General features: G+C 37.7%; 1 protein-coding gene across 7 annotated transcripts in view; it reads right to left on the reverse strand.

Moving 5' to 3' along the window:
- Positions 1-8,689: 8,689 nt before the first annotated feature.
- TBC1D4 (TBC1 domain family member 4) overlaps positions 8,690-20,205 on the reverse strand; it is a 195,162-nt gene continuing 183,646 nt past the window's right edge. For all 7 annotated transcript variants that reach the window (XM_045978306.1, XM_045978305.1, XM_045978304.1 and 4 more), the window contains 4 exons: positions 18,584-18,743; positions 16,046-16,215; positions 13,050-13,226; positions 8,690-11,035 (listed from right to left, as the gene is read on the reverse strand). In XM_045978306.1, the coding sequence (XP_045834262.1) occupies positions 10,802-11,035; positions 13,050-13,226; positions 16,046-16,215; positions 18,584-18,743 (741 nt within the window). In that variant the 3' untranslated portion in view covers positions 8,690-10,801. The remainder of the gene's footprint in view (positions 11,036-13,049; positions 13,227-16,045; positions 16,216-18,583; positions 18,744-20,205) is intronic.

The raw sequence follows: 20,205 nt of genomic DNA on the forward strand, positions 1-20,205 counted from the left end.
CAATAATTGTAGGTCCACTGGCAGCTGGATCTGTTTTTACAAAGTGAAGGAGTCGCCTTCTAAAACCTATAAACTGTCACGGTCTGTCATCACTGCCAGGATGCGGCCATTATTTAAATTAGACTGTGAATGATTTTTTTTCCTCTGTGCTGGCTTTTCAGATGGTGATATGTCATAGGCAAGCCACAATAAAGTGGCCTGAAGCATTCTCAGCCCATTAGTCCTGCCTATAATTTGCTTTCAGGAAAGCATACAAATGATATAAAAAAAAGATCTTGTCAGTGCTTATGCCTGCCAGAAAAAAAAAATCCAAGGAAATGTTTTTGACATAACACCTGAATAAGAGTTGGGCATTATGACTGCTGCAGGTAGAAAAAAATAAACAAGTCTCATTTATTACTGGCTATGATATATCCTTGGTGAGAAGTCTCTCTTCAAATCAGGAGAAAAGTAATCATTCACATTTGTTTAGTGTTCAAGAATTCATAAAACTTTAAAGAGACACAATTTATTTAATTTTCCTGCAATAATGCTGTGCATTGGAAGAGCATGTGGTCTCATCAGTATTCTCATTTTATATTTGAGGAAACCAAGACTTGGGAAATTTTTGATGACTCACCCAGGTTACAGCAGAGTTAGTAAATGACAGAAAAATCTAAACCCAGGGCTTCTACCTTCAGAGTTCCTCCCCACTAAAGCCTGCTGTTGAGTGTTTTCTTGCTTTAACCTCTCTTTTGCATAATGAATTCATTTTCAAGTGTTTCAAAAACATGAACAGTCAAGTTCAAGAGGCAGAATCTTAGTGCAGTGGTTCTCACACTTCTCAAGCTGCTCATTAGAATTACTGGGGATATTTTAAAAATTCCGACTCCTAAACTACACCCCAGTCCAAATTAATCAGAATGTCTGGATGTGGGACCAAATGTCAGTTTTATTTTTTGGTTGGTGGTTTTTTGTTTTTGTTTTTGTTTTTTTAAACTCTCAAGAGATTAGAATGTGTAACCAAACGCACTGTTCCCAAAAATCTGTGGGCTTAGAATCTCTTGAGAAGCTTGTCAAACAACAGGTAGCCCATCCTACATGGAAGATGTGGTTCATTAAACAAAGGGAGAACTCAAGTGCCCATAGTCCCTGACTTATGATGGTTCAACTTAGGAGTTTTCGATTTTACAGTAGTGTGAAAGCAATACACATCTGCTAGAAACAACACTATGAATTTTGAATTTAGATCTTTTCCTGGGCTAGTAATAGGTGATATGATCCTCTCTTGACACAGGGCAGGGCCAGCAGCCTCAGCTCCCAGTCAGCCACATGATCACAAGGGCCAGCAACCAATATGCTTCTGTCCCTGTATAGCCGCTCTGTTTTTCACTTTCAGTACAGGGTTCAATACATTACATGAGATACTCAACACTATTTTTAAACATAGGCTTTGTACTAGATGATGTTGCTCAACTGTAGGCGAATGTAAATGATCTGAACATATTTAAGTTAGGCTAAGCTGAGCTATGAGATTTGGTAGGTTAGGTGTATTAAATGTATTTTTGATACAGTAACAAGTGAGTCAGCCATGAACAGAAACCCAAACCCCTTGGAGTATTTTGAATTCAGTTTGGATTCTAGATCTCATCAAAAATTAGGGAGAACGAAGGGTGAAAAAATGTGATGAAAACTTAAAAGAAATTATATTATTTTTGCCTTAAGGAAAAAAGATGAAAAGTAATTTTATATCAGTCTTCAATATTTGAAAGGCTCTTATATATAAGAAGATGATCTGTTTTTCCTCATCTCCATTGAGAACAGAAGAAGAGGAAATGTGTTTAAACAGCAGTATTAAAAATATAGGTTTGATATAAAACAATTTCTTGACAATAAAGAGAATTAAGTTTTAGGGATCTTACAAAGGGAGACTTAAGTAGTTTCCCTGAAGGCATTTCTAAATAAGCTAGATTTTCCTATATTGGAAATATTTTACCTGGAAGCAGAGTGGTGAACTATGTAATTTCTTCAAGTAGCTTGCTGTACTGTGAAGTCCTTTCCAAAGAAAGCAAAGATCAATGCAAACAAATTGAAACAACAGTGTCATCTAGTGGAATGCTCTGCAATTACATTTAATATACCTATCTATGATTGAATAAATCCCTATATACTTTTAAGTATTGAAACTAATTAATTTTCCTTTAAACCTAGATGCAAAACTGTTTCAAGATTATATTTTTCCATTCATGCCTTAGCCACATACACTTCAGGGAAAAACAAGCCTAAAATCATCAGGTCAATTGATGACTAAGCCCTCCAGAGGAAACTGGCAGATTATAAGTACTTCGATAGTCACAGTTTAAAGACTAAACCCAACAGAATTGGAACACTTTAATTAAATCCTTAACATCCTTAAATCCCAATGCACGTCTTGGATTTTCCAGATTTGAAGTACAAATTTCTGTTTCTGAGATAAAGGGTATTACTGATATGTAATCATCAGAAAGCTAAAATAACGTACAGGCCCTGTGGCTGTCCTCCCATTCGTCCCTTCTAGGTGATTTCTCTCAAACAAGGCCATTCCATTGTTTTAGGTGGTCTTCCTTACCATAGATCCAAAACTCCTGCTTTATTTTTTTTTCTTTTTTTAATGATTTCACCCATTTATTTGACAGACAGAAATCACATGTAGGCAGAGAGGTGGGGGGTGGGGGGTGGAAGCAGGCTCCCTGCTGAGCAGAGAGCCCAGTGTGGGCTCCATCCCACGACCCTGGGATCGTGACCTGACCCCAAGGCAGAGGCCTCAATCCTCCGAGCCACCCAGGTGCCCCCAAAACTCCTGCTTTATTGTTAGTCAGAAAAATAGGTTCATAAGGCTGGGTTACATGGTCTCCCTGTTTGCTTCAATAATGCTATCTTATTACATCTAGCATGATAGGTGTCCCTCTATATTATACTGGTTCTTCTTGTCTATATTCTCCATTTGACTGTGTTCTCAGCACTTAGCATACTGGCTGGAATATAGTGGTTTTTTTAATAAATGTCTTTAATAAATTTAATTTTAATAAATTTAATAAATGTCTTTTGAGTGAATAAAAAAAGGAATCTTGCAACTTACCCCTCAGGTGTGTATGCTATTTATGATTGTATAAATAAAAACATGGAGCACTGAGTATTATATGCAAACAATGAATCATGGAACACTACACCAAAAACTAATGATGTACTGTATGGTGAACTAACATGATGTAATTTAAAAAAATTTTTAAATTAAAAAAAAAAAAACATGCTTCTTCCCACTGACAAGAAGACAGATACAGCCAACACCCATAATGAAGAGGAAAGGACTTACTCATCTATTTCTTTTTAACAAGGCTAACCACACAGTTTCAACTTGACTTAGTACGACATAGCAAAAGGGGGAAAAGGCTGGGGGGGAGAAGAAAAAAAAAAGCTAGCAAAAAATATTTACTTGGTTCATTAGTTGTGTGGTATATTAAAAAAAAAAAAAACAAAAAACAAAAACCAACTATGAGATGAAGATGAATTATGGTAGTTAAATTGAAAAACAGAACTAGAATTCTCTTTCCATGTACCTTACTTAATTTATCTAGAGCTTTGGAAAATCAATTACCCCAGAAATCTTATAGCTAAACGGAGCCTTAGAGGTCTGGTATAAGCCCATCATTTGAAAGATAAGAAAATTAAGCTTTAATGAGTTTGGTCAGTGGCCTCAGGTCAACAAGCAATTAAGTAGGGGAGCCAGGACTCAGGCAGGCCCACATGTTGACAAACTTGTGCTCCTCACACTGGGGAATACGTCTCCTTGCCCACTCAGTGCGCCCCCTGAGGAGCCATACCAGGTTAAATGTTGTGTGTAATATTATTTAATTTATTGTCTCTCAAACTCATTTGCCCATAGAATCTTTTGGAAGCTTTAACATTCTCCAGGAATAAGTTTTAGAGAATTCTGAGGTAGTCTACCTATCCCTGCTACAGAGCCCTAACAACTGGGTCTCACCAATGCTACCAACAATTCATGTGGTTATCAATCAAAAAAACGCAGTGGTGAACCCAGTTCTTCCATGTAACTTGCCATATACACAAATAAGCGTGGGCTGATGACAACCTAGCTCAAAAATATGCCTACAAAAGCGTGAGAGTTTGCTCCTGCTGAGTGTGCCTGTCACAAAGTTATCCTGCATGGTAAAAAAGTGCACAGCTGTCATCCCTTCCAACAGTCCTTCCAACAGAAGATTGGTATAGTCTGTCAGGAAGTGGTGTTTTGTTTGCGATGGGGAGTCTATCTTGAAAGCAAGGGACTATGCTCTTAATAACTCCTCTGCCTACTTCCTCCAAGCTCAGGAAGAGCAGAGGAATAGAAAAATACAGTTACAAGCAAGCATATTTTCCAAGTGTGCACTAGTATTATGTCTTGCAATCCTGTCTTAGAAACAGCATGTAAAATGTATTCTTTTGACACTTCAAATTTGAGACAGTGTATCCAAGGGCATACATGATTGATAATAAGCTTAGCTTCAGGAGAATGGGGAAGAAAATCAAGCATATTAATTTCACTTGGGTTACTGGTACATCCCTTCCTGCCTTGTCCTGTGACTTTAAATATAAGTACTATTAAATTTACCAATGAATGATCTCATTACTAAGCTTTAAAGACTTATTAAACAACCAATGGTGATCTCTAAGTACCAGATTTGCCCCAGAATGGCTAAATTAGGGAATAGAGAGGACTCAGAGTAATTATTGACTAGATAAAATAGGACATAAATATATAAGGAAAATTGAATATGCCCAAGTTAGTGAAAGTCAACAAAGGAAATGCCCTCATTTCATTTTGTAAAGCCCCATGAGACACCCCTGAACATAGAGCATTAGCTGTATATTTAACTGAAGTTATTATTTCTGAACAATATCATTATATTAAAAATAGCATTAGTGAATTTGCAAATTAACTCAGTGTGAGAAGGGAAACAATATCAGACCACATGAGACTTTTACTTTATAAAAGAAAACGCAAATATTAGCAGTATTTTAGTATCTCTTAGAAAAAATATTCTCCTATGTTTGCAGAAGCAGTATTATTATTAAGAAAACCAATTTGCCCAACATCACATCTGTACAATCTAGGGTTTTTTCCATATAATCCAAAAAATTCACCCAAAAGATATCATTTACTCCAGTGAGTTTGCTCTAGTTCGGGCCTCAAAAACAAGAATATGATTTCTTCAGTACACAAACCACAGATTGATTTCTCATGGGTGGACTCAAAAAACTAGGCTCTGAGATTGATGTTTAAAATCAGAATCCCAAATAGATATTTGTATACATATCCCATTATTTTTCTAAGTCAAAAGGTCGAAGTAACCCAAGTATACACTGACAGATGAATGGATAAACAAAATCTGGTATACACATACAATACAATATTATTAAGCGTTAAGAAGGAAGCAAATTCTGATACATGCTATAACATGGATGATCCTCAATGACATTATGCTAAGCAAAATAAGCAGTATGATTCTATATATGTGAGGTACTAAAGTAGTCAAATTCATTCAATTCATTCAGATACCATTTAAAAGCAGAATGGTAGTTATCCCTGGCTGGGAGGAGGGGGGATTGGGAAGTTACTAATAGGACAGAGGTTCAGTTTTGCAAGATAAAAAGAGTTCATGGATGGATAGACAAGGTGAATATACTTAATGCCACTGAACTGTACACTTAAAATGATTAAGATAGCAAATTTTATTTTATGTGTATTTTACCACAATTTTTGAAAATTCAGAATTCTTGTTTCTAATTTTTAGAGCAACAGTACCATCACAGGGACTTAAATATTTGCTCTTTTTTAATTAGACTAGCCCCTATGACAGAGAAAAAAAAAAAACTAAATCATAAATGGAAGCCTGCTTTGAAGGCATACATTAAAAATAACAACAAGGGTGGTACAATGAATTGGACGTTTGAGACGTCTGTCCAACGCAGGTGACACAACAGTCTCACAAGGACAGATTTGTCAGAGGGACCAGAGCACTTGGATTCTGGAGGCCAGGACTTCCTGCATTCATTTTAACAATGAGGACAGACCTTGGCTAGGGTTCCCTCCACGGGATCTACCAAAGCTGCCTTGTTTTCTTTTCTCCTGTCTTTCCAAGACTAATTAATTCTCTTCTGATTACTCTAGCTGTTCTTCAGCGATGCAAATATATTTAATTAGATCACAGCTGAAGCTCGCAGATCCTGGTGCTATTCTATCTAAAGTGACCTTACAGATGAGAGTAAGATTGGTTGATTTTAAAGAATCTCATGATTCTTTAAAGAATCCTTTTTTTTTTTTTTTGGAGGTAACTGATGCTGTGATACTACTCCCTGGGCGGTAGTGAGGGTGGTCAGTTTGTCTTATTACACAGACCGAGAGGTATTCTGGAGGAGTAAGCTCGTTGGAAGGCAGGAAGAAAGGAACACTCTCGAGCTCTCTGGAAAAGGAGCAACCTGTCCAAAGCGAAAAGGAGGTAGACTTGAACCATTTGACTAGAGGAGGGGACAGGAGGGGGCCAGAGGCAGGAGACAAAGCTAGATGGGTTATCAAGGGCAAGCCCATAGAAGGCCAAATGTGCCATCTTAAAGACTGGATAATCCTGGGAAGAAAGAAGAGCCTGTGAACGGTTCTAAGCTGAAGATAAACTCAGGTGAGATTTATGTTTTTGGAAGGCCCCTCTGCCTGAGGTGAGGGGCAGGCCAGGTAGGAGAGGATAACCCACACTTGAGTAGGCGCACTTTGGCGTGCCCTTTGGTGCTGCTCATCCTGAAGTGGGGTTTGAGGTAAAACAAATCTAGTCCCATAATGGGGAACACCAAGAAAATGACACTGTATTACTTGGGTAGATGGGAGAATAGGCTTGCAGAGCAACCGGCGTGTCACTCCAAAAAGCCCCACTGACCATCACTGCTGTTGCTTTTTCCCTATGTCCCCAGCTGATTTCCTGTCTATCCTAGATTCTTTCCCTCTTTGACCCCACTTTCTGCTTCCATTTCTAAGTTAACAAAACCAAACAAAAACCAAGTAGTTCGATATCTGTGACATAGGACTGTCTGTCCCCAAAATGGGAAATTATCTCCGTTTAACCCACCAGAGCAAGGAGCTGAATGGAAGTAGCTGCAAGGAGCAGAAGTTGGAAAATGGGCAAATATTTTGCAGATAAAACTAGCAGGTTTCAGTGACTAACCCTGTCAGAGAGACAGAAGTCTGCACTGACTTGCTTCCCCAAAGGCCACTGCTCTAGATCGGGCTTTTACTATTTTTATTTATTTCTTTATTGATTTTGGCCTAGACTTTATGGAAATCACCAAACTGCAGTCTCCCATTTCCTAGTTTCTGTCCTATGTAGAAACTGGGTTTAAATTAGAGCAAATCCGATTGTGTCTCTCTCCAGGTTACTGGACTTTACTGGACTTTAACAGCTCCCCTTTCTCTCTAGGTAGAGGGCAAACTCTGTCACAAGGTCTACTAAGATCTTCAGGATAGAGTCTGTGTTTGTCAGGAGACTTGTCCCTTCCTCTCCCCATGGGAGCACTAACTGTACTTGAGGATTAATGAGTTGTGATTTCAGAAATATACCATCCTCTCTCATCCATCCCCTAATACAACTTACTCACCTTCTACTGGCTCTTCTAGATTCAGGTCAAGCATCACTTCCTCCACTTTTGACACCCATTTCTAGTGCTGCCAGTCCCTCCAGTCCAGGCTGAGTGAAGTAATTCTCTTCTGGATTACTTTGCGTACCTGTAACAGTATAAATTCTCTTGCTTCCTAATTATCCCCTTGCCACTAGTCTGCAAGCACATCAAGGACAAGGACTGTATCTTCTCCACCTCTCAATACTCAGCATCTAGCTTGGCTTACAAAAACTATTTGTTGAACGAATAAATAAAAGTGGTGGAACCAAGACTCAGATCTAAAACTTCCCACCTTAAATCCAGTGCTTTTCTCAATATATCACAGCCAGTAAGAGTGACACGTTATGGTAGAGGACCAAATACTTCAGCTGACAGATTTCCTATTCTTAATCTAGCACAGTGGAAAATTGGTGAGATGGTCATAAAATGGGGAAGTAAACACGTATATTCAGACACCATACTATGTAAGCCTACACCGACACTCAAAGTGTTTACTACCTGTAATGCAAATATCTCATAAAAGCTTTAGTCCTAGAGTTAGCAAGAAGATCCAGTATCCTTATGTTGGATTATAAACAAACTTGAGAATATTCTAAAGATATATATTATATGTAAACACATTCACATCATATCCATCAATAAGTATTTTTAATTATTTGGAAGCTAAGCCAATTTTTAAAAAATTATATTTTTTATCCTCTTTCTCTTCCTTGCTATCTATGAGGGGGCATAGAAAACAAAAGGAATAGAATGCAAATCTGTCAGTGTGGTGGGTCTTTTTCTTTTTACATTCAGCAGCAAAAGGCCCCACTGGGAAAGAAGTTAAAAATTGGTAACTAACAATAGACTTTCATAAATATTTCTATAAATTATCTTTGTTCTCTGATTCTTTAAAAGGAATTATCACTGAAGCAATTTTAAGTAGCAGTAATCCAGCCCATGCAGATTTTGTAAAGAACCCTAACCAAGAGCATCTTCTTTCCTATTACACACAAAAACCAAAACACCAAGGAAACCGTAGCAATATATTTATTGGAAATGAACTAGACATTACATTAATTGGATGAAGATGTAACAATGTGTAAGCATAACTGGTGCAACATTTAAAAAATCACAAAAGAAAAAGAAAATTCATTTTCAGAAGAAATACTGTATCCGAGACACTTTAATCTGTGAACACCATGACCCAACTCACGATGCCAACTTTGAATATCCAGAATCAAATTTACTTGAAACCAAACTGAAAGGTAGTTTCTTTCCCCAACTTAAAAATTCTTTGGCTACCACCTGTACAGCACACGCATAAGGTAATCTTCAGACCAGACAATAACCAGATATCTGTCATATTCCTCATAGGAAAAAACCTCTCCTACAAGTAGAGAAATTTGAGGGAATCCAAGCAACAAATCAGTTGGTGACCCCAACTTAATAGGGGACCTAGAATCTGCATTTCCTAAAGCTAGAAATTACATTAACTTTACTAATATGATTTTATTTTCTTTTTAAAAAAACTGCCTGGGTTAGAGGGCATGCTGATTTGTAACAAGGATCATTACATTTATACCATTTATGCTGAGTAATAGGGTAGAGGCAGGGGTTCAGATGCTTATCATCTGCCCCTCAAGATTCTCCCAAACCTTAAGAGCTTTGCCCTTCTATCCTCAATACACTGTAGCTAGTATATAAAAAACTCCCTCTGAAGAAAATTATCCCAAGTAATCCATCTGGGATAAGTACTGCAAAAAGCAGTGATGATAAATATTGTTTAAAGGCAAAAATGCTGCGTCATCCTTCCGAGGCACCATCACAGAATCATCTCTGAAATGGAGAACTGCATGGGTACTCTGAAAATTACTCTTCTTCCATACACCAGCATGCATGAGTGTCCTCTGATAAGCTATGGGCTGAGCAAGCTGGGAATTCAAACACAGATGTAGATCTTAGAAGGGCTTGGTGCCACTTTCCACTTCTCTCCAATGGATTTCAACAGTTTATTCTCAAACATTTCACAGTTCTCACAAACTTTCACATACGAGGGAAAGATGATTGAGAGCTTATTAAATTCAGTCAGCTGCCCCCCCCCAAAAAAGTGGTATCTTAACACAGCATATTATCTTTAGAAAACCAATCATAATTTCCCTATCTTTCATTTAAGGTAGAGAGAACTGAATTAGGAACTCCTGTAAGTGGGAAAATGACAAATCCTTGCCACCAACTATGGCACCAAGTAAAAGGGAGTCCATTAATGACTATAAGGAGTAATTTAAATAAGAAGTAGAAAGTTGATCTAGACAATTTTTGTCCTAAATTAAATTGTGGAGGCCTTATATTTTTAGTCTGAGTAACAGTGCTGGTCTAATTTGCTGGGAAATGAGCAACACTCTCTTTCACCCTGAGCTGGGTGCGTGGCCTCCACTACAATGTCTTGCTTTCTCCTTACACATGTCCAAAGTTAATGCCTAACCTGACTCAAAATGCATGTAGACACAACATGCTAGTTGGCACAAAGCAGGCAGGGGAGGAAGGCCCCCACCTTCCTGAAAAACCCATAGGAGCATGATTGGCAATTAGTCATTTTCGTCAGATATACATAATGTCAGTAGATTTTAAGACAGATATATATAAAGTTACACAACTGTTTCTACCTCTCCGCTGTTGAGTGAAACAAGCTGTTCTTTGGAGAAAAAAATACATTCATTTTTTTCAAGTATATTTCAATATAGAAAGATGCTCTAGTTTGTTTTACTACAAAGACAAAATGATTTCATCTATGTCCAAGGGGAATTTCATTTTAACTTCCCTTTGGTGTGGATTTCATGAAGTTTTGATTTAAAAAATTACTTTAAATATACATCTACTCCCTTGATCTGAAAGCATGAACTCTTTACGTCCATTGTATGTCTGTATGTACATAGTCAACAACAAAAAACCAGTCTACATATGTACAGTGGCTTAGGATTGGCATACTTTCACGAGAGCAAGGTCCTCCCTCCAGGACTAGGGCTCAGCACCAGACTCCAGTGGTTCCGCCAGCTCCAGTATCCAGCGTTGGGCCGGCCGCACGCAGACGCTCTCCTTCTTCACCATTCTAAGAGCATGTTCTGCTGACGTGGTGCTTCTTCAGTTATGGCTTGTTTCCTGTCTTGGCTTTGTTGTTAGGGTTGCAGTTGAGGTCTCTTAGCAGTGGTTCACAATTGGCAAGTGCATCGGCTGGCAGCAGCTTCCGGATTTGATCCACTGTCTTTTGATAAGCCATTTTTTCTTGTTCCAGAGTCCGGATTAAAGACTTCATTTTGGTCTCTCTGGTTAGAAGGTTTTCCAGATTGGATTCCAAGGTCTGGATTTTAGCATGAGCTATCTGTTTGGGGGAAAGGAAAAAAAAAAGGCAAATATTTCCAAGTCAAACATCTGAAGACACTGATTCCTCATCAGAACAGCCACCAGCCTTACCTATATTAGCTAATCATATTGTATTTCGTAGTAAAACAGTATGTGAAGCAAACATTTGGAACCATCTGTGACATGGAGATTTCCCAGTTTCGCAAAAATATAACTGGAGTACTGACAAAATATGTCTCGTTTCACTGAGTGCAACAAAGCCACAATTTTAAATCAGTATCCCACAGTGGTGGGGGCCTCACTGTAATCCCCTGTAGTGAGTGGATCTGGCTGAAGGAGAAACAGGAAACATTTCTGATGCTGCCCAGTGCTGAAAGAGGCTTTCCACCCACTGACTAGAAATACAGCGTTTTCAAAACACATAACTTGGGAGAATCCTATCAGTTTCAATGGGTGTCAGGGGTTCCACATAACTTGGGAACCCATACGTGATGATGACATTTAACTGTCAATGAAAAAGTTTGTAACTATTAATAAGTCATTATGACATAAAGCAGGTGCAAACCCATGTTCCCTAATAAGGAAGGGCTCAATTAATCACCACTGAAGGAAGCATCAAACAATAAGGGACAATGCCCAACTGTTTTTCTTTTTGAAAAGAGTTGACTCTTTGTTTGAACAGACATACAGTCCTCTGTGGGCAGGAGCTAATGTAAAGATGAAGTGTTCCTATCCTTGGGGAGCAATTACTCTGGAGACCCCTCATTTCGAAGCCTTTCTCTCCTAGCCATTCTGGTCAGGGGACTCACCACATCGAAGCAGACTTTTAGTATTCTGCAGTTTGGGAACAGGTGTCAGGCTGGGAGCTGCAACTCAGAACTCATCCCCCCACCTCCCAGAAGGTTCCCTTTCTAACCTCCCCTCCACTGATTACTCTTAAGCCCAGTCCCTTGGAGTTTCCGTACACAACTCACATCATACAAGCTGCAGGTGCAGAATATTAGATTGTACTAACTTGCTTATTGCATTTATAAATGTGCATTTATAAATAAATGCACAGTATTTTTTTTTAAGATTTTTATTTATTTATTTGACAGAGATCACAAGTAGGCAGAGAGGCAGGCAGAGAGAGAGGAGGAAGCAGGCTCCCTGCTAAGCAGAGAGCCGGATGCGGGGCTCGATCCCAGGACCCTAAGATCATGACCTGAGCCGAAGGCAGAGGCTTTAACCCACTGAGCCACCCAGGTGCGCCATAAATACGTAGTATTTTATATTCCCAAGTAATTGTAAACTCCTTGATGGCAGGGACTATGTGTTACATGTTTTTATTCGATTCTCTCAAAAATGCCTCCCTTTCTTTCTGTTTCAGTGAGTTTTACTCTAGACAATTCGCACTGTCCCCAGATTTCTGCAAGTGATTTCTAGCTAGTCCCCATATCTTCTCTCCCCATGCGAATCTGTGCTTATCAAGGTTTCCAGATTGATCTTTCTAACGTACAGCTCAAAAGTTCTGAGAGATTTCCCTCTCAACAGGACTAAAGCCATGCTCTTCTGCTTGACACCGAAAGTTATCTACAGTTCTGCCTCCATCACACTTATCCCACTTTCCCCAGCATAAATCTTAAACTGACCCCAAGCTTCCTCTGCTGCTCTGCCCCAACCCCCCACTCATTTCTCTCCCCAGTCCTTCAGAGTCCAGCTTAAGCCCCGGGTCCTCCAGAGCTTGCCCAGTTTTGCCTGTTCAACCCCTCCACCCCTGAACTTAGCTAACACATGTAACACCCCATAGGTATTTAACGAGATTCTGCTTAGAATTGCCATTTAAAGTTTTGTGAGTGTACATTTTCTCTCCCAAGTGAGATGTAGATTGATATGTGCATTTGTAGCCCCAGAACACGTGCACACGGTCTGACACACAGATCCTCTGTCGGCAATGGTTCACGCCACGTCACGTCTCTGTCATTCCTGGTAGAGTTCTGTGTATTCACGGGAGGCAGTCAGGAGTTTTTCTGAGCAAATCTTTATCTCTTTACCTGTAACTTCTCCAGGAGGTCCATGTTTTGTCTTTTCAGTTGGCTGTTGGCCCTCTCCAGCTTCTCCACAGGTTCACTCTCCTCACAGGCATATGAGGACTCCTGCAGCTCATCCTGCAGCACGTGATACTCCACCTCATAGGCATGTAACTGTTTAGAAATATCCATCTCAAACACCTGCCATGAAAACGCCGTGGGTTAGTCCGGCCTTTAGTCTGTATGCCAAAATACAGCCTACGGATTGGTGTGTTCCCTATAGATTTCCATATAATAATGAAGAAGGGTATGGCATACCAAAAGGAAGAAAAACAGGTTTGACTATATATGGACAAACAGTATTTCCACACAACGGAAACATTCTCATAATGAGGCCTAGATCACTAGAATAAGTTAATGCTCAAGGGTATTTTGCAACCAAAATATACATCATCTGGCAACTTTCTAAAAATGTAGCATATCAGGTAAATACCATTACTTACTGAGTAGTCCTTATCTGTGTTAGAAATAATCTTTGCTGATTAGCAAGCAAAATTGCATAGGGTATCTCTAGGATAAAGAAACCAAAAACACGTCTAATAATTCATCAAAAGGGCAGATAGGACTTCTACTAAATATTTTTGTCCTTTTGCTAATCCATGCGAGCTTCTTAGGAATAACATATTCTACCACACAGAGAATCTTCTGAGTACTGTGCAGAGCTGTAGGGTTTAATCAGGGCTGCCCCTCTCTCCCAAATTGCCACCAAGCAGAAAGACAGTTTGCTTAGAAGTTAGTGGACAGGTAATACTGCCTTAGTCTAAACTTGCAAGGGAAGGAGAGGCAGCAGCTGCCATTTAAGCAATCATGTGTACACTAACACTATGGGGAGAAAAGAGACCACAACAAGCCTGACTTACTTATTAATCCTACTACTATCAGAGGTGCTCAAATCTGAGAATTTAATTGAATTGTCTAGAGAAGCTAGTCATCCCTCTCAAACAAACATTACTTTTTACGTATCTAGTGGGAAACCATGGGCATAATGGACTGTGACCAACCACTAAAACTTATAGCATGGATCTATATTTATTGGTATGGAAAAATACCCAGTACTCCGTATATATTTTAATAAAACACCAAGTTAATAATAGCATGTATACTATGATTTCACTTAATATTTTTAATAAGCAAAGAGAGATGTGTTTAGTAGGCTTTCTTTTTTTTTTTTTTTTTGCTTTTATTTTTTCCTTTATGCTTTTCTACATTATTGGCATTTTTCAGTGACCATATTTTAAATAAAGCTCATTGAGGTCTCCTTTAATATCAACAGTTAATTCCATATTAAATCTGCTATAATTGTTAGAAAAATCTCTCTTATATCAAGTCCAAATCTAACGGCCTATAAATTCTATCCATTCATCCTAGCAGTAATCTCTAAAGCCAGGTGATTCCCTCCTTAATTTTAGAAGAGACGTGATCTGCCTTCCAATCAGTTTACCACTTCTCTAAAAGCACAATCTCTGACTGCTTGCCAGCCCAAAAAGCTATTTCTGAAGAATTAATAAACAAGTAGATAGGTAAATAAAAGCTCCAGTTTTCAGCTTACAGAGCATTTTAACAAATAAAAACTATTCATAAGTAGTTACAGAATAATCTGCTTGTGACTTAGATTCTATAAAAAGAAACTTCTATATGTCACAGAATAAGAGTTCATGCTATGGTGTGAAATATAGTATATAAAATTCTTCAACCTAATTGGTTAAATTTGCTCCTAAAAACAATATGGGAAAGGTAAGAGGATTATCCTTGTTATTCTCAGTTTGTCAGGGAGGAAGCTGAGACTTAAAGAGCTTGGAACTTGCCCAAAGTCACACAGCTAACAGGTAGCAAGGCACCAGAATACGATGTCAAATTCCCTTTCTCTTGCTCTAAACTCTTTCATCTGCTATCCCCAGTGCCTCTAGGAAAGTGGCAAATTTTATCAATGCTCCTAAAGTAGTCATGTAAGAATCTTAAGCTTGTTCATGTCATCTGAGTAACATCAGTATATAACTACCACTTAACCGAGTCCCTATGAAGAGCCAGGAACTAGATACATGGTGTACTGATGATTCTCCATTTGTTTCCCGGATCCGTTCTCTGCCCTCATCTAGTCTGCTGGACCTGGGAGACAGACCCTTGTGACCCACATCCCCCTTTCACACCTTCAGGTTGGGTATGGCCCAGAAGAGCAGCCAGCAGGAGATCAGAAAGAGAAGGAGAAAGGGGTTGATCTTTCTTCCTTGTTCCTTCCTTTCCTAGCTCACCAAAAGCACAAAACCCTCCAAAATCCCCTCCTGCATAGTTCTGGGACTCCCTGGGCCTCGTAACACTGTTAGATCCTTCCTCTGTTACTAGTTCCTGGACATGTAGGTATCCACATTTGGTTCTCTTAAGCCTGCCCAACCTCTAAAAAATGACGCCTTTGTTTGAACCATTGAAGACAGACTCTTTCCTGCGCTTCAGCCTCACAAAACCTCTGGAGGAGTAGTGTCCTATTTGGAAGGTAAGAACACTAGAGTTCAGAAGATTAGGGAGATGTGTATAAGCCCATCAACTAATAAAAGAGTTAGAACATGATACAAACCCAATATTAATTCCAAAGCCTGAGCTCTTGCCACGTGTTCTCCTTCTATATTTTAAGACAGAATTAGTATTGCAAAGGTCAGTGGGTCTCATTTTTGTTTATTAGGACTTCCTAATTCTGTTGGCTCTGCCTTCAGTCTTACCTTGGTATAAACTGAAAGACTCACCAAACATTCCTTATGTAGCACTGAACCACTTTTCCTGTGTATAGCCACTCAGACAATGTCACAATGTAGAAATTCCATGGTAATCTCATTTCCAAATAAAATATATCTGAGCAAATAAAAACTCTATCAAACAAAACTAAGTCTTCATGCTACTGCATTTAATACATAATTAATGGAGAAACTGCTGTGTGATTTTATATCTTATTGTTATCGTTTTAATCATACCTGGGTAATAATTTTTTCCATTTCAGATGTATTCATATCAGGTAGTGTGGTTTTGAGAAATTCGACAATACTTTCAAAGTTTTCACATTCCATTATAAGTGTCTCCTGGCTGCTCAGCAGACTGAGTGCAACCTTAAATATAACTTCAGTTCCCTGAAGAAAAATAATATCTAAAAAAAGAGATACAATTTCATGATCAAAATTATGCACCCACTATTGTTAAAAGTGTACTCTTTGTGCTAATGGCTTTTTGAATTTCTTGTGGTTGCTGTTGTTTTTAATTACTGCAGTGGAACCATGGAATATTCTGCAAAAAAATAATGGGTTGAGATCACCTAGATTTAAAAAAATAATAATAATATGACTGAAACAAATAAATAGATGTTTAAGTATTTTTCTTACTTATTTGGTAATCTCAGATAAGGCCAAGGTTAAGAGAAAAAAAGGTTAATTATATAGCTATTTGTCTATGTATTTATAATTTTAGTGACAAATTTAATGGAGACTAGGTAAACCTAAAGATGCTTATTCAACTGATACTTTGATTTTTCTTCACAAGGAGAATACAAAAACAAATCAACATAACCAATTAGTACAATTAAACTCTCATTACGATAATAAAAAATAAATGAACCAGTTAATATGCAGTTAAACCTATATCAGCAGGAAATTTAAAAAAACTTGAAAGAAAAATCAAAAGCAATCTATAACCTAAATCAGAAGTTAAAGAGAAAAATAGAAAAGCTACCCTGACTCTGAACTCCATTTCCTAACAAGTACAAATAGTCAATAATTTTGAAATTACCAAATGTTTCTATATGAAAGTTTCAATATTTGCCACTCTAGAATCAGTAATAAGTAAAAGTGAGTCTTTAAAAACTAGGAAACTGTGAACTTCTGCTCATGCATCTTTGCCTGTACTAAATTCAAAGAAAAGGACTGAGCAGCTACTGCGGAGCTGATGGCATCAGTTATAGTCTTACTGCAAAAAACAGAATAGTGCAGGTTTGTTTCTTGAATTCTAATATCATGCTCCAAAGCGTAAGTCAAAGAGAAATGCTTTCCAACATCGCTTTATCATTTTGATTTGATAAATTATTCTAAGAAAAAAATATATATGCTGAGAATAAATATATTTTATGTGTATATTATAAATGAAAGGATTTTAAAAGACCCAAGAATAGGAACCCAACTCCACCCAAAACTTAACTAAAGAGAAGCAATTGAGTATTTCGATAAAGAAGAGAAATTTGGTGAACATCTGATTCTGTGCAGCTTGATTTTGCTCTTTTGCTGCACTTTGTCTACAGATTATATTACACTAATACAGTGTTTAACTTTTTAAACCATAACCCCCATTAAGAAAGGCACCATTCATTGCATTCTGGTATATATAAACATATTACACACATATCTTCAAAACTGAAGCTTCTCCAAACATTTTTCCTTACTATTTGTTATATATACTATATATTTGTTTTATACACACACACACAGATATTTTCATTGTATTCCATTCTAGCTCTTTTTTTTTTTTTTTTTTTTTTAAGGCTGGTGATGACCTACAGTCAGGCCAATACTCACAATTTGACAAAAAGCTCCAATTTAACAAAGGCACAGTTACAAATATTGACTGCTTTCACCATGGATACCAGATAAGCAGGATGTAAAAACTGTGGGAGCCCTTTCTGAGGTCACAGAGATCCTAAACATCTTTAAGAACAAACCTCTAGTAAAGAGTTTTTTGGTTTTTTTTTAATTATTTTTGTTTTAAAATAATGGACTTAGATAAACCTAACCAACGACTTGTGAATAGATTTAAGGACCCCCAAAGGGTTCATAAACCACATCATAGTCTCTTTTTTATTCCTGGTGCCTAACACCGTGATGAAGCCAAATGGGAACTCAGTAACTTGCCCCAGGCCTAACTGCCTGTGCCTAGTGGTTTTTCCGTGAGCCACCCAGTCTTAGAGATTGGTGCCGCCACTGCACTGGATGGAAGGAGAGTCACTTAAGCAGTAAAACGGGAATTTCAGTTATCCTACTAACAAAAGTCAGATTTTTTTAAAAAGTCATTAGAAATCACACTGATACAGGTGCTTCCACTGACCCAACCAGAGAACATGTTGCTCTCTCTTTTGAATTAGTGTTGAAGGAGACAATAGGAAAAGAATAACAAAAATGAAAACTGAGCTAAGAGGGATGTGTATAAAAATCTGGAAAATTATACATAGTAAGTCCTTAGTTTAGATTTTTGAAAAAGTGTCTTCTGCTTTTGGGGTATAAATGAAAATAAGAGCTCCATCACAGCTCCCCAAATACAGGGCCCAATTCTTCTTTCCCTTTTAATGTCAATTTCATTTAAGACCAATATGGTTTTAAATTACTCTCCGAATAGAGCCAGACACATTTATTAAATTCCATTAGCAATTTGCTGTTCTGTGTAACACACGATAAAATAATTGGGCCACCACATGGCAAGAAGAATATTCCTTGGGATAAATAACACTGTTCCATTTGATCACAGGCATCTCTTACCAAAAACTCTGGCTACAAATCCTAGTGGAAACTGAGAGGCAAACAATGTGAGGAACCAGGGGGCAGCATAAAGACTGGGGCTGATTTCATTTTCTTCAAGATGATTGTAGAGATCTCTGTGATAATCATGAAGGAGCCTGGACAGCTGGTACATTTGAATCTAAAGTTAATTTGGAGAAGAAAAATAAAATATTATGCATTTATCTGTGCAAAAAAATAAACTAAATTTTATTACCTTAATATTTAATAACAAATTCACACATATTTAGTACATGAAAGTAGTATTATTTTATTTTTATTATGTAAAAGTCGATATTAAAGTCCAAATTCACTTAACGGAGGTCAGAAAGCGAGTCAGTAAGAGTCCATCTAAGACGACTGAGCAAGTTTGATATGGTCATCTTCTCTCGTGTAGGAAGGCATTGCTTTTGGAATTTAATCAGAACTGTCCTGGCCTAGGACTCTCATGGGAGGTCCATTCTAATTTCAGACCAATTCCAGAAAAGCTTCCATTCAAAAGGATCTACCACATCTAGTTCAGACGCAGAGGTTGTCTATCGGGGCTGGACCCAGCATCTGATTTATGATGGAGCTCTGGCTTAAACCCCACCAGGCACCTGTGGTGCTAGGACACTGCCTGGCTTAGAATGTAATGGGGCCAGAAGCTTGAGACAGGATTTCCAGTATCCAAGGTATTCCAGCAGCATATGTCTCTATGACAAAGGGGATTAAAGCAAAAAGTACAGTCCGGCTGTCTCTAGTATTAAAAGAAATTATTTCACTTGACTATGGCTTATTGGTATTTCAAAAAAAAATTATGAAGGCAGCATATGGCAATAAATAATAAACATATTTGTGAATTGTGCTTTAATTTACATTTTCATCCACAGAGTAACATACTGAGTAGTGGTTCCTTGATCAGTTCTATCAGTTTGACATTTTGGTTTGAAATGTACATGGTATTTTATTATAACTAACACAACTTCTTTCACTAGACGATATCATCAAAATACCACCTTTAAATAGTTAGCTTTACAAAATGCATTAAAGTAACCAATTATATTGTGAGTTGAGCTGTTGTTTCCAGAGCACAAAACTAAAAAAGTACTGTGCATAAATACGGCAAATTATTTGTTTGATCTTTATCTGTAACACATACCTGTGGAAACTAAGTTCCACACACACTGTAAAAGGAAAGAAAGTGCACAGGAAGTCACAATTACAAAACAAGAAGCTTAGCTTCAGTTAGACATAAAGGCTTAAAAGAATGTGATTATTATCTCTATCATGTTGGAAAAATCATATATTTCCCTTAGGCCTAAATTTACAATTAAGAAAGTAGACATACTGGGCTCTGTCAACAAAAGAATTAGTATTTTGGTAGCATAAAAATCAAAGAAGTCTAATTAGCAGAATAAAGAGAAACATTATAAATCGCATTCTGTTCTTGTTCATGGAGGATTGTGACACAGAAGGTATACTTCAATGTTTTGGTTTTTTTTTTTAAAGAACTTTTTCCTTTTCTACATTCTAAACTAGGGGTTTGGAACATTTCTTCCATCAAAGTAGATTTATATTAAATCTCTTTTTGGCAAACAAAACCACAAAGGAAACTCTAATGA

This window comes from Meles meles, chromosome 14 (genome assembly GCF_922984935.1).
Source record: "Meles meles chromosome 14, mMelMel3.1 paternal haplotype, whole genome shotgun sequence".
NCBI classification, from domain to species: Eukaryota; Metazoa; Chordata; class Mammalia; order Carnivora; family Mustelidae; genus Meles; species Meles meles.